Source organism: Artemia franciscana, chromosome 6, assembly GCF_032884065.1.
Source record: "Artemia franciscana chromosome 6, ASM3288406v1, whole genome shotgun sequence".
Lineage (NCBI taxonomy): Eukaryota > Metazoa > Arthropoda > Branchiopoda > Anostraca > Artemiidae > Artemia > Artemia franciscana.
The window spans coordinates 22,961,008-22,977,833 of record NC_088868.1 but is presented as its reverse complement, the minus strand read 5'-3'; the positions used below and the strand labels follow the sequence as shown (position 1 = coordinate 22,977,833).

The 16,826-nt window shown below is 36.4% G+C and overlaps 1 protein-coding gene across 1 annotated transcript in view; it reads right to left on the bottom strand.

Moving 5' to 3' along the window:
* The window catches only part of LOC136028207 (nucleoporin SEH1-like), a 47,075-nt gene that overhangs the window by 17,249 nt on the left and 13,000 nt on the right, over positions 1 to 16,826 (bottom strand). The window contains exon 3 of the mRNA XM_065705921.1: positions 14,276 to 14,380. Within this exon, the coding sequence (XP_065561993.1) occupies positions 14,276 to 14,380 (105 nt within the window). The remainder of the gene's footprint in view (positions 1 to 14,275; positions 14,381 to 16,826) is intronic.

Genomic DNA, 16,826 nt, shown 5'->3' with positions numbered 1-16,826 from the left:
TAATGATTAGATTCTTAACTATGTTACATTTGATTACATGCCTCAGCTACAACTTTCCCTAATGCTGGTCTGACAGATCCCCATAAAAGTTGAAAAACTACAGGTACGACAGATACCCATGAAAGTTGAAAAAGTACAGGCCTAAAATATACAATTTCTGAGGTTTCAACTTACCATTGTCAAGAAAGACAAACAGCCCCCTTCCCCACCCTTCGCTACATGAAAACACAAGATATCACTTAAAATGATTTCCAGATTGTGAAAAAGAGCCAGTTAAACAATTGTTAGATTTCCTGCCAAAGTATGTGTGCATATTGCGGTCGTTGCGTGAAAACCCGTATGTAGCAAAAAGCTCAATTTTCAGGAGAGTTAGAAAATTAGCTCTGGTAGATTTTCGGTCGTAATGTACATAAATGATACAGAGGTTGGGGAAACACTTATGTAGGGCGAAAGGGAGATATTTCTACAAGTGTTTTTATCAATACACAAGAAAGGTATTTTTCAGAATCTGGTGGGGGGGCAGTAGCGTTGATTTTATGGCACTTGTTATTAACCAAGTGACATAGAGCAATCGCAAATTTTGTCGGTCTGTCTGTCGGTCCCGGTTTTGCTACTTTAGGCACTTCCAGCTAAGCTAGGATGATGAAATTTGGCTGGCGCATCAGGGACCGGACCAGATTAAATTAGAAATAGTCGTTTTCTTGATTTGACTATTTGGGGGGGGGTGTGGGGGGCGGTTAATTCGGAAAAAAATGAAAAAAATGAGGTAAATGGGTTTTAACTTAAAAACGGGTGATCGGATCTCAATGAAATTTAATATTCAGAAGGATATCGTGCCTCAAAGCTCTAATTTTAAATACCGACCGGATCTGGTGACATTGGGGGGAGTTTGGGGGGGGACCTAAAAACATGGAAAACGCTAAGAGTGGAGGGATCGGGATGAAACTTGGTGGGAAAAATAAGCAGAAGTCTTAGATACGTGATTGACATAATTGGAACAGATCCGCTCTATTGGGGAGGGGGGTTAATTCTGAAAAATTTGAAAAAATGACGTATTTTTACCTCACGAAGTAGTGATCGGATCTTCATGAAACTTCATAATTAGAAGGATCTCGTAACTCATATGTCTTATTTTAAATCTCAACCGGATCCAGCGTCATTGGGGGGGTAGTTGGGCGGGGGGACCGGAAATCTTAGAAAACACTTCAAGCGGAGAGATCAAGACGAAACTGGATGGGAAGAATAAAAAAAAGTCGAAGATACGTGACTGACATAACCGGACCGGATCGACTCTCTTTGGTGGAGTTGGGGGGGGGGTAATCCGGAAAAAAGAGGTATTCTTAACTTACGAACGGGTGACCAGATCTTAATGAAATTTGATATTTAGAAGGATCTTGTACTTTAAAGCTCGGGTTTTAAATTTCGACGAGATCCTGTGACATTGGGGGGAGTTGGAGGGGGAAAACGGAATTCTTGGAAAACGTGAAAATTAGGGTATCCATTTTCGACTCTAATTGGATCCGGGGACACAGGGGGTTGGAGGAAGGAACCAGAAATCTTGGAAAACGCTTAGAGTGGAGAGATCGGGATGAAACTTGATGGGAAGAATAAGCACAAGTTTTAGATACGTGATTGACATAATTGGAAAGGATTCGTTCTCTTTGAGGAGCTGGGAGGTGTTAATTTGGAATATCTAGAAAAACTGAGGTATTTGTAACTTAGGAACGAGTGACCAGATCTTAATGAAATTTGATATTTAGTAGGAATTCATCTCTCAGAGTTCTTATTTCAAATCCCGACCAGATCTGTTGACATTGGGGGGAGTTGGAGGGGAAAATCGGAAATCTTGGAAAACGCTTAGAATGGAGGAATCGGGATGAAGCTTGGTGGATAGAATAAGCAAATTTCGTAGATACATGATTGACGTAACCGTACTGGATTCACTCTCTTTGGGGGAGTTGGGGGGTTCAGTGCTTTGGCGAGTTTGGTGCTTCTGGACGTGCTAGGACGATGAAAATTGGTAGGCGTGTCAGGGAGCTGGACAAATTGACTTGATAAAGTCATTTTCCAAGATTCGACCATCTGGAGGGCTAAAGGGAGAGGAAAAATTAGAAAAAATGAGGTATTTATAACTTACGAGTGGGTGATCGGAAGTTAATGAATTTTGATATTCAGAAGGACATCGTGTCTCAGAGCTCTTATTTTAAATCCCGACCGGCATTAAGCCTCTGATTTTCCTTTTAAATCAATCTATTGATTATTAGAATTTTGTTAGAGGTCCTACCATATGAGCTCTTAGCTCTTCTTGCCTCGTCACAAGTGCCATATGAGTTCTTAGCTCTTGTTTGTATATATATATATATATATATATAAATAAGTTGTTTGTGGGTTATGTCTGTCGAGTGACGTCATGTCATCAAGTCGTCATGTCGTCATGAAGTTAGTTGTCGTCATGTTTGTTATGACAATGACGTCATTAAAGGTATTTAAGAAAATCGCTCAAAGACAAATTTTTAATTGTAAGAAGATCGTGGACGGAAAAATGTTTAATTGTAAAATGACTGAAGAACCTACAATGGCAACAGCCGAGGAAGCTGCTCAAAGAGTCTATGCCAAAAAACTTGCGGCTGATAGAGAAAGTAAGAAAAGAAAGCGTGCCGAAGTAGCTGAGTTGGTAAAGCGTTATGTTCCAGGTTCCAGGTCCGAGAGGTTCTAGGTTCGAACCTTGGCTTTAGCATTAATATAAAAGAAGAAAAAAAAACTAAAAGAGGTAAAAACTACAAAAAAACTAAAAAAAATACTAAAAAAGCTAAAAAACTTAAAAAACTAAAAAAAGTAAAAAACTAAAAACTAAAAAAGAAAAAAAACTAAAAAAAACTAAAAAAGGTAAAAACTACAAAAAAAAACTAAAAAGAAAAAAAACAAAAACTAATAAAAAAAAAACTAAAAAAACTAAAAACTGAAAAAGAAAAAAACTAAAAAAAGGAAAAAAACTGAAAAATAAAGGAGAAAAAGAAAACTAAAAACCGGGACACAGGGAATATGAATGACGACCGGGACACTCGAAGAGAAATTACAGACTGGGACATAAATAACGACCGGGAGATATAAATGACGACCGGGACACTCAAGACAAATTACAGACCGAGACACCGGGACACAGGGAATATAAATGACGACTGGGACGCTCAAAGAGAAATTACAGACTGGGACACTGGGACACAAATGACGACCGGGATACTGGGAATATAAATGACGACCGGGACACAGACACAACTACAAGGGGGATGCCGGGGGCACAGGGGGATATATAAATGACGACGGGGACACAGGGAATGTTCGATACAATCACCATCAACAAAGCTCAGGGGCAATCGTTAGAATAATCAGGTATAGATCTGAATACGGATTGTTTTTCCCATGGACAATTTTATGTTGCATGTTCAAGAGTCGGTAAACCTGACAACCTATTTATATGCACAGACAATGGGACATCGAAGAATGTTATATATTCGCAAGTTTTACGTAGTTAAAAACATATATATCTATATATATAATACATATATATATATATATATATATATATATATATATATATATATCATGAAAAGAGACATCACCAATGCTACAGCACAAACAAACAAACAAAAAAAAAAAAAAAAAAAAAAAAAAAAAAAAAAAAAAAAAAAAAAAAAAAAAAAGAGACAGAAGGAGAAAAGGAAGACTGTTTTCCTAAATTAGTGATTAATATAGACCAGCACTTGAATGAGGCCTTAACCCTACTCATCCATACAATCACATAGGTCAAACAGCATAGCCACACACAATCAACCATAAAGAATAATCCATGGACAGGCAGTCATGTTGTCAATAAGTATAAGTCGTCATTTTCCGAACAATAGAAAAAATAATATAGACAAATAATTCAGAGGCAACACCCAACATAAGGGCTCATCAGGAGAATACACTGGCCTATATAGGGTTTCGCCACTCTAAATTCTCTACCCAGCACAGTGTTGTGGCTACCACAGACTATCCATGGCATCCCCGGGTCAGGTATCACCCCCAGAATACATGCCTATGAAAAAAAAAAACAGCAAACGTAAAACAACCAAGTAAAACCAAAACAAGCTTATCCTATTAATATATCCCTCCCTTTAGCAACAATAGGTAAACTAAATATTATAAATTTTACCAAATCACAAATATTAACACATTGCAAAAAACCTGAATGAACTAAACAATTATAGAATTCATCTTTACCATGTGGCTAATTTTTTAAAAAATCCGCTCAATTAGAAACACAATTCAAAATAAATGGCGCTGTGACAACATTTCTCGAACCTCCGAAATTAGTTAAAAATTTCTTTAAGTATTTCTAGATAATTCTTTTGATATTTATTTAAAAGTTCGTTATAATGAAAACTAAATTTTTTAAATTGCCAAGTTAATTTATTTGCAGAAAAACCTCTTGATATCAATTTTTGGCTTAAGATTTTACATCTATTTTTAAAATCAATATAATTACTACAAATCCTTGCATAATGAAGTAACTGTGAGAAAAGCGCTGAATATGTGATATTTGAGTGTATATATATATATATCTATATATATAAAAATAAGTTGTCTGTCTGTCTGTCTGTGGATCAGGTGACGTCATGTTTCTGTGTTGACTGACGTCATGAAATTAGTTGTCGTCATTTTTGCTTTGACGGTGACGTCATTAGACCGAGACAGAGGGAATATAAGTGACGACCGGGAACCTCAAAGAGAAATTACAGACTGGGACACCCGGACACAAATCACGACCGGGACACAGGGAATATAAAGGACGACCGGGACACAGGGACACAACTACAACGGGGACGCCGGGGGCACAGGCGGGATATATAAATGACGACCGGGACACAGGGATTGTTCGAATAGAAATTACAGACCGGGACACCGGGACACAAATGACGACCGGGACACCGGGACACGGGGAATATAAATGGCAACCGGGACACTCAAAGAGAAATTACAAACTGGGACACCGGGACACAAATGAGGACCGGGACACAGGGAATATAAATGACGACCGGGACACAGGGACACATCATTAGAATAATGAGGTATAGATCTGAATACGGATTGTTTTTCCCATGGACAATTATATGTTGCCTGTTCAAGAGTCAGTAAACCTGACAATCTATTTATATGCACAGACAATGGGACAGCGAATAATTTTGTATATTCGCATGTTTTACGTAGTTAAAAACATATATTTATATCTATCTCTATTCACAGGTGGGACACAGGGACACAACTACAATGGCGCGTAACTAATATGGCGCGTAACGACTTACGCGCGCCGGGGGGCTTGGGGGGCGCGAAGCGCCCCACCAACTAGGTGTTGGGGTGGCGCGAAGCGCCACCCCAACAGCTAGTATATATATATAAAAATAAGTTGTCTGTCCGTTACGCCAGATTATATCTTCTATATATATAAAAGAAAACAAACTAGAATGTAAAAACTAGAAATTGCATAAATATTTCGAAATATTTTGACAATAGATTAAAGTAATTCGAAAAAAAGAAAAATGATAAAAAACTAAAAAAAAAACTAAAAAGAAAAAACCAAAAAAAAAAAATAAAAATTAAAAAAATTAAAAAAAGAAAAAACCTAAAAAGAAAAAACGTAAAAAAATGAAAAAGATAAAAAACTAAAAAGAAAAAAAAACTAAAAAGCTAAAAAACTAAAAAAAAGAAACAACTAAAAAAAACTGGGAATTGCACAAATATTTCAATATATTTTGACAATAGATTAAAGTAATTCGAAAAGCTTAAAACAGATACCCCAAATTTTGAGGTTTGATATAAATTGTTGGAGCTTTAGCATACTTGGCACGTAAAGATTTTTCGAAGTGTCAATGTTAGAATGAACATTGACAAATTGAAGAAAACAAATCAATAAAAAGAAGAAACTAAAAAAAAAGAAAAAACTAAAAAATAAAAAAAAAATAAAGAAGAAACTGTATCTATATATATAAAAATAAGTTGTATATATGCATGTTTGTTTGTTTGTGGGTTTGCATTTGACGTCATTATAAGTATATAAGGCTTTGTATATGACGTCATTATAAGATGGCACAACAGGCCGGGACACCGGGACACAGGGAATATAAATGACGACCGGGACACTCAAAGAGAAATTACAGACCGGGACATCGGGACACAAATGACGACCGGGACACAGGGAATATAAATGACGACCAGGACACAAGGACACAACTACAACGGGGACGCCGGGGGCACAGGGGGATATATAAATGACGACGGGGACACAGGGAATGTTCGATTAGCAATCACCATCAACAAAGCTCAAGGGCAATCGTTAGAAAAATGCGGTATAGATCTGAATACGGATTGTTTTCCCATGGACAATTATTATGTTGCATGTTCAAGGGTTGGTAAACCTGACAATCTATTTATATGGACAGACAACTTACTCGCGCGGGGGGGGGGGGCTGAGGGGGCGCGAAGCACCACCCCAACAGCTAGTATATATATATATATATATATATATATATATATATATATATATATATATATATATATATATATATATATATATATATATATATCTATATATATAAAAATAAGTTGTCTGTGGATGGATGGATGGATGTGTCAGGTGACGTCACCTGAAAAAACTGGATCAGGTGACGTCAAAACTGAAAAAACTAAAAAAAGGCAAAAACTACAAAAAAAACTAAAAACTAATAAAAAAAATAAAAAAGCTAAAAAACTAAAAAAACTATAAAGGTAAAAACCAATAAAAAACTAAAAAAAAAACTGAAAAAACTAAAAAAAGGCAAAAACTACAAAAAAAACTAAAAACTAATAAAAAAAGTAAAAAAGCTAAAAAACTAAAAAAACTAAAAAAAGGTAAAAAACTAAAAAAAATAAAAAATAAAAAAAACTAAAAAAAAGGAAAAAACTGAAAAATAAGCTAAAATAAAGGTAAAAACCAATAAAAAACTAAAAAAAAAAGGAAAAAACTAATAAATGACGACACTCAAAGAGAAAAAAAAGGCAAAAACTACAAAAAAAACTAAAAACTAATAAAAAAAATAAAAAAGCTAAAAAACTAAAAAAACTAAAAAAAGGCAAAAACTACAAAAAAAACTAAAAACTAATAAAAAAGCTAAAAAACTAAAAAAACTAAAAAAAAGGCAAAAACTACAAAAAAACTAAAAACTAATAAAAAAAATAAAAAAGCTAAAAAACTAAAAAAAACTAAAAAAACTAAAAAAAGGTAAAAAACTAAAAAAACTAAAAACTAAAAAAAACTAAAAAAGGTAAAAACTAAAAGAACTAAAAAAGAAAAAAATAAATGACGACACTCAAAGAGAAAGCGACCAGGACAAAAGGAATGTTCGATTAGCAATCAACAAAGCACCGGGACACAGGGAGTATAAATGACGACCCGGGGGAAACAGGGGGATATAAATGACGACCGGGACAAAAAAACTAAAAAGAAAAAAAAACTAAAAACTAATAAAAAAAACTAAAAAATCTAAAAATCTAAATAAGCTAAAAAAGAAAAAAAAAGGAAAAAAATAAAGGAGAAAAACAAAACTAAAAAACGAATGTATATACAGACCGGGACACCGGGATACAAATGACGACCGGGACCCGGGACACAGGGAATATAAATGACGACCGGGACACAGGGACACAACTCCGGTACACCGGGATACAAATGACGACCGGGACACAGGGAATATAAATGACGACCGGGACACAGGGACACAACTACAACGGGGACACCGGGGGAAACAGGGGGATATAAATGACGACCGGGACAAAAAAACTAAAAAGAAAAAAAAACTAAAAACTAATAAAAAAACTAAAAAATCTAAAAATCTAAATAAGCTAAAAAAGAAAAAAAAAGGAAAAAAATAAAGGAGAAAAACAAAACTAAAAAACGAATGTATATACAGACCGGGACACCGGGATACAAATGACGACCGGGACCCGGGACACAGGGAATATAAATGACGACCGGGACACAGGGACACAACTACAACGGGGACACCGGGGGAAACAGGGGGATGTAAATGACGACCGGGACACCGGGACAGGGAATGGTCGATTAGCAATCACCATCAACAAAGCTCAAGGGCAATCATTAGAATCATGAGGTATAGATCTGAATACAGATTGTTTTCCCATGGACCATTATATGTTGCATGTTCAAGAGTCGGTAAACCTGACAATCTATTTATATGCAAAGACAATGGGACAGCAAAGAATGTTGTATATTCGCAAGTTTTACGTAGTTAAAACCATATATATATATCTATCTATATTCACAGGTGGGACATAGGGACACAACTACAATGGCGCGTAACTATTATGGCGCGTAACGACTTACGCGCGCGGGGGGGCTTGGGGGGGGCGCGAAGCGCCCCCACCAACTAGGTGTTGGGGTGGCGCGAAGCGCCACCCCAACAGCTAGTATATATATAAATAAGTTGTCTGTGTGTGTGTGTGTAGAGTGACATCATGTTTGTGGGTCGACTGACGTCATGTTTGTCGACTGACGTCATTATAAGGATTGAGCTGTATGCGTCGTCAAGTTGTTTGTCGACTGACGTCATGTTTGTCAACTGATGAAATTACATACCGGAAACCGGGACACAAATGACGACCGGGACACAGGGAATATAAATGACGACCGGGAATCTCAAAGAGAAATTACAGACTGGGACACCCGGACACAAATCACGACCGGGACACAGGGAATATAAATGACGACCGGGACACAGGGACAGGGATTGTTCGAATATAAATTACAGACCGGGACACCGGGACACAAATGACGACCGGGACACCGGGACACAGGCAATATAAATGACGACTGGGACACTCAAAGAGAAATTACAAACTGGGACACCGGGACACAAATGACGACCGGGACATAGGGACAAATCATTAGAATAATGAGGTATAGATCTGAATACGGATTGTTTTTCCCATGGCCAATTATATTTTGCATGTTCAAGAGTCAGTAAACCTGACAATATATTTAAATGCAACATATATATATATCTATCTATCTATCTATCTCTATTCACAGGTGGGACAAAGGGACACAACTACAATGGTGCGTAACTAATATGGCACGTAACGACTTACGCGCGCGGGGGGGCTTGGAGGGGCGCGTAGCGCCCCCGCCAGCTAGGTGTTGGGGTGACGCGAAGCGCCACCCCAACAGCTACTGACTTATATGCACTTACTGAATTTATGGCATCTTTGTACGTATGTACTTGGTTTTGTGCTAAACGTGGATGGTGTCGAAAATTACAACGCCGTTTTCGTCTAAACCTAATATTTTCTTCTGTTAGAAACTGATGTTCGACACGTTCTGATTCTCGGTGTTTGTTTAGGTTAGGTTAACCTAAGCGACCTAACCTACACATGGTAGGTTAGGTTAGATGCCACAACATCTAACCTAGCCTACATTATCGACTTTTAAAAAAAACTATACACATGTTGACCGTCTTTTTTCAGAAGCAGTAATGCCATATGTTAGCGAATTGGTTTCTAAGGGTGCAGGTAGCCTTACAAAATAACTGTTAAAATAGACGTATGTTTTATTAAAAAAGAGTTTCCCACAGCAAAGCGGCGTTTTCGCCCATTTTATGGTGCAAAACAACAATTCTTACCAAAAGACGGCCAAAAAACTATTGTCTGAAAATTCTGAGATAGTCAATTAATTTAGAATTGTCAAAAATCTATGTACATATTGAGCTTTGAGTTTCAGAGACAGTAATGCCGTATGGTAGCGCATTCGTTTTTAAAGGTGCAGGTAGTCCCACGATATAACGGTTAACCTGGACATTTATTTTAGCCTAAGACTGTCTCATACTAATGCAGAGCTTTCAGGCATTTTGTGCTGCAAAACAACAAATCTAGTCAAAAGAAAATGTTATTTTGTGAAAATTCTAAAATAGTCAATTGATTTAGAATTATAGAAAAACCACACACATATTAAGCCTCAAGTTTCAAAAGCAGTAATATGGTACCGTAGCACATTCATTTCCAAGGTTGATGGTAGTCTTGCAAAATAAACTGTTAACATAGACAGTTATTTTGGCCAAAAGGACTGTCCCACAGCAAAGCGGTATTTTTAGCCATTTTGTTGTGCAAAATAACAATCCCAGCCAAAAGAAGTTCAAAAACCTATTGTGTGAAAATTCTAAGACAGTCAATGCTATAGAAAATCTACATGCATATTGAGCCTCGAGTGTCAGACAGTAATGTCTTACGGTAGCGCATTCATTTTTAAAAGGTGCAGGTAGTCCAACAAAATAAACGGCTAACATATACACTTATTTTAGCAGAAAAGAATGCCCCGCAGCAGAGTGGTGTTTTCAGCCATTTTGTGGTGTAAAACGACGATTTTAGCGAAAAAAGGTTAAAAGGCTATTGTGTGAAAACCTAACCGGTAGGTTAAAATTCAAAATGAATAATCAAAAATCTATAGGTATGTTGAGTCTCGAGTTTTATAGGTAGTAATGCAGTACGGAGGTGTGTTCGTTTTAAAAAGGAGCAGGAAGTCCTACAAAATAAACGGCTAACATATGCATTTGAATTGGCCAAAAAGACTGTCCCACAGCAAAGCGATGTTTTCAGCTGTTTTGTGGTGCGAAGCAACAATTCTGGTCAAAAGGGCAAAAAATATACTATATGAAAATTCTGAGATACTTAATTGATTCGAAAACCTATACACATATTGAGCCTCGAGTTTCAGAGGCAGTAATGCCGTACAGTAGTGCATTTGCTTTTAAAGGTGCATGTAGCTCTACAAAATATCCCTGAACATAGACATCTGTTTCAGCCATAAAAGACTGTCCCATAGCAAAGTGGTGTTTTCAGGCATTTTGTGGTGCAAAACAACAATTGTAGCCAAAAGAAGGCTAAAATACTATTGTGTGAAAATCCTGAGATAGTTAATTGGTTTAGAATTATCGAAAATCTATAGGCATATTGAACCTCGAGTTTCAGAGAAAGTACTGCCGTACGGTAGCGCCTTCGTTTTTAAATTATACAGAATATTTCAGAATATTAAATATATAAATTAAATATACAAAAACACTCAGAGGCAAATATATGAAGTAAATTGCATCAAATATTAGATATTTGTAAAAGTACTATTATTAAAATACCGAATGAAATAAAGGACAAACGATTTGCAACATCTCTCAGTATTAGAGGCTGGATAAGTCATTAACTGTGGACAATTGTTTTTTATTTGTCGGAGTCTAGTGACTGGCCCTTCAGTAGGGGGGCTCTCAAGGTCGGCTAGAACACCAGGAAGAGCTGGAGAATTCAAATAATTTAGTCCGAATGGATATACCAACTCACGTCTACGACTATCAAGTGAATTCAAGTTGAGTTGCTTTAGCGCGTCATCATATGTTGAGTAGTTGTGTCCTAGTATAATTGTTACAGCTCTTTTTCGTATTATTTCAATTCTATGTGATTGATTCTTCGTCAAACCCGGATACCAAGCTGACATGCATACTTGAGAGAAGGTCTAACGTAGCTGCAGTATACAGACTTTAAAACCTCAGTTGACATACCAAATCTCTTCAGGTTAGAAAATGAACTTAAAAGTGAGGCGCCTTTTTTAGTCAGATAGTCAACGTGCGAGTTTCATCTTAAATCTTCGTCCAAAAGTTCTCCAAGTATTTTAACAGTTTTCTTTATCGACAGTAGAGAAATAAGAGAAGAGTGGCTGTCGGTCTTTAAAAATGAAAAGGTCATATAAGAGCTCTTAGTTTCGCTGACCGTCAGTTTTATCTTTACCAATTCAGCTTTTACGTAATCTCGTTAAGTCAGACTTTTCAGTAGTTGAAGGGCTTAGTTGCAGTTATAAGACAGCTAAATCATCAGCAAATTTAAAACGCTCACCAACTGTTGCTGAAATACGATTAAAACAATTAGAAAGGAAAGTGGACCTAATTTCGTCCCTTGTGGCGATTTGCAAAAAAATATCTAAAAGCTTAGATGGCTCATGATCAGGGCGATGGACACAGTGAGATCTTTTAAAAAGAAAACTAGCAAGCATACGTACAACAAATGGCCGGCAGCCACAAACTTGGCTTCTTCCACTACAAGACTATGGTAGAGACTATCAAAAGCCTTAACTAAAACCATTATACAACAATGCAACCAAATAATAAACAGTACTATGCCCAGGTCAAAAAACCAAATTGTTGGGAATCTGTGTTATCTTTTATGTCCTCAAATAAACAATCAAAAATAAAACTTTCAAATACTTTTGAAAGAGCCGATGTTTTTTAAATCGGCCTCATTTCAGTAATGTTCTTAGTAGCCCTACATTTGGGGATTGGGGCAACATACGCCTGTTTAAAAATACTAGGGAAAACACCAGCAATAAAACATTTGTTAAAAATCGCCGTTAAAGGAATAGATAAAAGATTATCATACTCAATAATCGGTTTAAATGGTATTTTACTTGAGTAACTAGATCTACGAGGATCAAGTGCCTTCAACTTTTTAACAACTGAACTAATCTCTAGGATAGTGACATTTGAAATTGAGTCATTAGGTGGTAATATTGATAGTCGCAGATTAATTTTACAAATTGATTCAAAAAATTTATTACTCTCATTAGGTAGCAGGGGTTTACTCATAATTATCTCTAAATTCAAGTTTGATCACTTTTTTACCGATAATATTATGAACAGTATAATGGAACTTCCTTGGGTTAGATTGATATATTTTGCTTATTATTTTTGAATTATACTGCTTACGTGAACATCTTATTTTTGTATACAATTGTATTTCTTGAACTATTATAATGACCTGTTTGAATAAAAATGGAATAGCTGTGGGCATCAAGTCAGGGCTAATTGTAGACAAAGCCAAGACAGATAGTCCAATTGAGTGAGAAGCGAACCTGGCATTAATCCCCCCCCCCCTTATTAGGATTGTATAAACATGATGTTAGTTCATTTGTTAATAGATATTTCTATATATTATCCGTCCATACGTCATTCCTAAGGCAGTAGAATCAAGGTAGATAGTCATAGAGCTAAGATAGTGATAGGACCTGTAGGTAGTGATTAGAACCTATAGTTAGATGCAATTCATTCCTCAATTTCTGCTCGTTTTCAGTTTGACTCGGTTATTTTTGTAATTACTGTTCGTTTTGGGTTTCATTTAATCATCGATGCTGATTTGTGGTGGTCTTACGCTTGGTGGATTATTTGATTTTATTTTTGTTCATTTTTGGTTTAATGAAGTTCTTTACTTCTCATTGAAAAACTCGTTTTGTAGAGTTTTTTTAAACTAATCTCCAGAAAGAGAGATACACTTGTTCCAATCAGTAAACCCGTAATCTGACAGAACCTTTTTTGTCACTGACCAAGAAATAAAACATAGCAGATATATTTATAGCAAAAGGGGACACAACTAAGAATAGCATTAATTTTCTAAGTTTTACACTCGAATAAACTCAAATAATTACCCTACTTCTTTTTATAACACAGCCTCATACTTGCAACATTTGTAATGCAATTGCAGAAACCATGTACTAAACTGACAGAAGTTTTCAGAAACATAAAGAAACATGGTAATTTGTATATCAAAGTTCGTGGAAAACACTGTCAACACCATCTACAAACTCCCGAATAATCAGGATACTGATATTCACAATATTCTGTATTTACTACTTTTAGATAAAACTTATAAAATATTAATCATTTACTTTCTGTAAGTAATTGCCCTTTTTTATTGGTTTAGTTTGCTGCAAGCAACTGTACTTCTGTATTCACATTAGGTTCTCTTTTTATCTTAACCAGTCTCTTTAATGCGGATGAAAACTACACCCGAGCCACGAAGCGGTGCCCCACCTCTCTAGATCCTCCATCGTTCTCCCCTAAGTCGAATCTTTGTACATTTACAGTCACAGACACGCCTGCACTTGCGGAGGGCACTCCCCCACTCCAGGAGAATTTTAGTTATTCGGCCTAGAAACATAAGTCTGAGAAATCAAATAATCCTCCAGCCCCAAGATAAGTCCTAGATGCCATAAAGAGTATGGCCTATGCGGACCAATAATTTATATAATTCTAGCATTTAATTATATTAGTAGTAGAATGCATTAAAATTTGATAATAAGACCTGACAACAAATTGTCGTCTTAATCTTACAAATAGAAAAAAAAATACAAGAAGCGGAATTTAATGCAACTTACCTAGATGTTTAGGAGCAAACTTGACATCTGTTACAGATAATCTGGCATCAACGAGCGAATTTCTCTTAATCCAGTGGCTTTTTTGTTCACCTTGACTATCAGTATCTTGAAGGAAAAAAATTGCCATAAACAAATAAAACAATATCAAAGGATTTATAGGGACGTTTTCAATCATTACAAAGAATATAATGAGGAAGAGAAGCCATATTTTTTCATAGATATTAGTAATATACTTTTTATGATGAAATATTACGAAACAGCAAGGAAAGGGAATCATTTGACTAATCAGATGTGGGCATAAAGACTGTTTATCTTGGGGAAGTAATGTTAATAGTAAATACCAATTTATAATGTGCATTATACGAGTCATTTTTGACAAAAATTTTTTTGAAGAAACCTGAAAATAACGAAAGTTTAGTGCGTTAAATCATTCAAAATCATAGGGTTTTGGTTCTTCACAATGACGAAAGAATTAATAATCCTCGAATTTTTCAAGGAAAGTCCTTTAAACTTATCTTATTTTTGGGGGAGTTTCCGACCTCTGTGGAGGTAAGCCTCTGACAATAATATTTCCCGTATTTTACACTTAAAATTTTCTCAAAATACGATGGAAGCTGGCAACGACTTAGCCCCTAACCTTTACACAGAGGTCAAATGTGTTACAGACATTAAAAAGTCAAAACTACAGGTCTAGTTCTTAGTTCTAGCAAATTTTGGTTGGAATCTGAGACCGCTTTTAGAGAATCTCCTTGTAGTCAGAATTTGACAACCCATACTTCTTTCTCTCCTACAGAACTTGAAGTGACCGTGGATACTCAAACAAAGAAGTTAGTAACTCTAACTAGGGACTTTTCAGTGCTCTAACTGGGTTTGGTTGAGATAATGACAAGAATGTATCGGCTTGCTTGTCCTGCTTCCCAAAGAAGCAGCTTCCCTGCTTCCCATCAAGCTTAGACTTTGAAAAGGTAAGATTTGGAAAGAAGTTCCGGGTCACCAATGAGTTGGGTTCACATCCCACAACCCCTTCTGAAAGATGTCTTTACAACAAAATACTAGGGACACCCTTCCTCCTCCCCCCGGGTGGCTCGAAGCACCAAGGCAAGGGGGGTTAGTTCTCATCATTTAAACGACTCCTAGATCACATTATACGACCCGTGAGAATATATTATACACTAATCTTTTGTCATTTATACTTATCTATAGATACAAACAAGTATTTAAAACGGAATACAACATGTTTAAATGCGTAACTATAAACAGCTATATTTGTATTCGCATCTTCTTCAAAGTGAACCACCGCTAAAAAATCTTTTTTAAGTCAATTGAATGGATGAAGTCTTTCTCATTCGCCAACAACTTGAGGGAATCTTGTTAAAAATTGACCACGGCAGTTCTCAGCAAATTCTTAACAAACTTGAGCTTGCTAAATGTCTTTTTGGCAGGAGCAACTGCAACAGGTGCTGTTGCAGCCAATTTGTAGAGGCGATTAGCTTGTTCAAGATGATGTTAACGGTGATTTCCTTCACCTAGGACTTCTCTGAAGCAAGTAGCACCATGGCAAAACTGAAACAGAAGTTCAAGCTCTACTTAAAAAGAAGTAGAATCAGAAGCTCTTTCTTGGTTTGGAAAAAAACATTGTTGCTAGCTCAATATCTGCAACTGAAACTCTTTTTTTACAGGAGGCTGAATTCAGGATCAAAATGGCTGAAAATTGACAAGGCAAGGTCTGAGATTATCTTCCACCATTGTAATCAAGCTTTCAAGCAGGATTCTAAAATGTCATCTATAGAAATTATACATTGAGTCTCGGCTTGACTCTGAGCTCGGAAGTCAAAGGGGATGATCCAAGTCACCAGCTATGATGTCTGACGAAATCTACCTCTGGATCGTTCTCTTATTCCGGCTAACACTTTTGCATTGTCAATAAAATCGTTCATTTCATCCTCCGATATTCTTTCAAAATTTTCTTCATTGCTTTAAGCATCTCGATTGCGTCGATGATGTTGATCTCCTCTTCTACCAGTTTTTCTGTTGCTATCCTGATCTTGTATAGGATTTTTTCATAAAGATGAGGCAAGCGATGAATTAAAATTTCAGAATCCTTTTCAGAAGGCCGCTAGCTTGTGCCTTCGTCTATTTATCAGTGTTCATTATCTGTTTTGTTTCGTAAAGGTCGGATACTATTGCTTCAAACTAAGTAACTACGGTTTATATTGTTTCACCCCTTGCAGTTCACCGAGTCTGGGAAATAATTCTGGAGATTAAGGCTTTTTTCAATCGAAGAGAGTTTTTCTTTAAGGGTGGCTAAATGCTGTGTAGATGAAGAGTACAACACGTATATTTCTTCAAGGATGTTGAAAAAATCGACTGTCAAAACAGATGAATTACCGCTGTGTTCTATAGCAATGTTTAGCCTGTGGGCCTTTCGGGGAATATAAGGTACATGACAATCATGAAGTTTATATATTTCCGGTGGACTCTTTAAATCGACCAGACATTGCACTTGCATAGTCATAAGACTGACTGGAAAGCTAGTTTATCAGAGGGATTC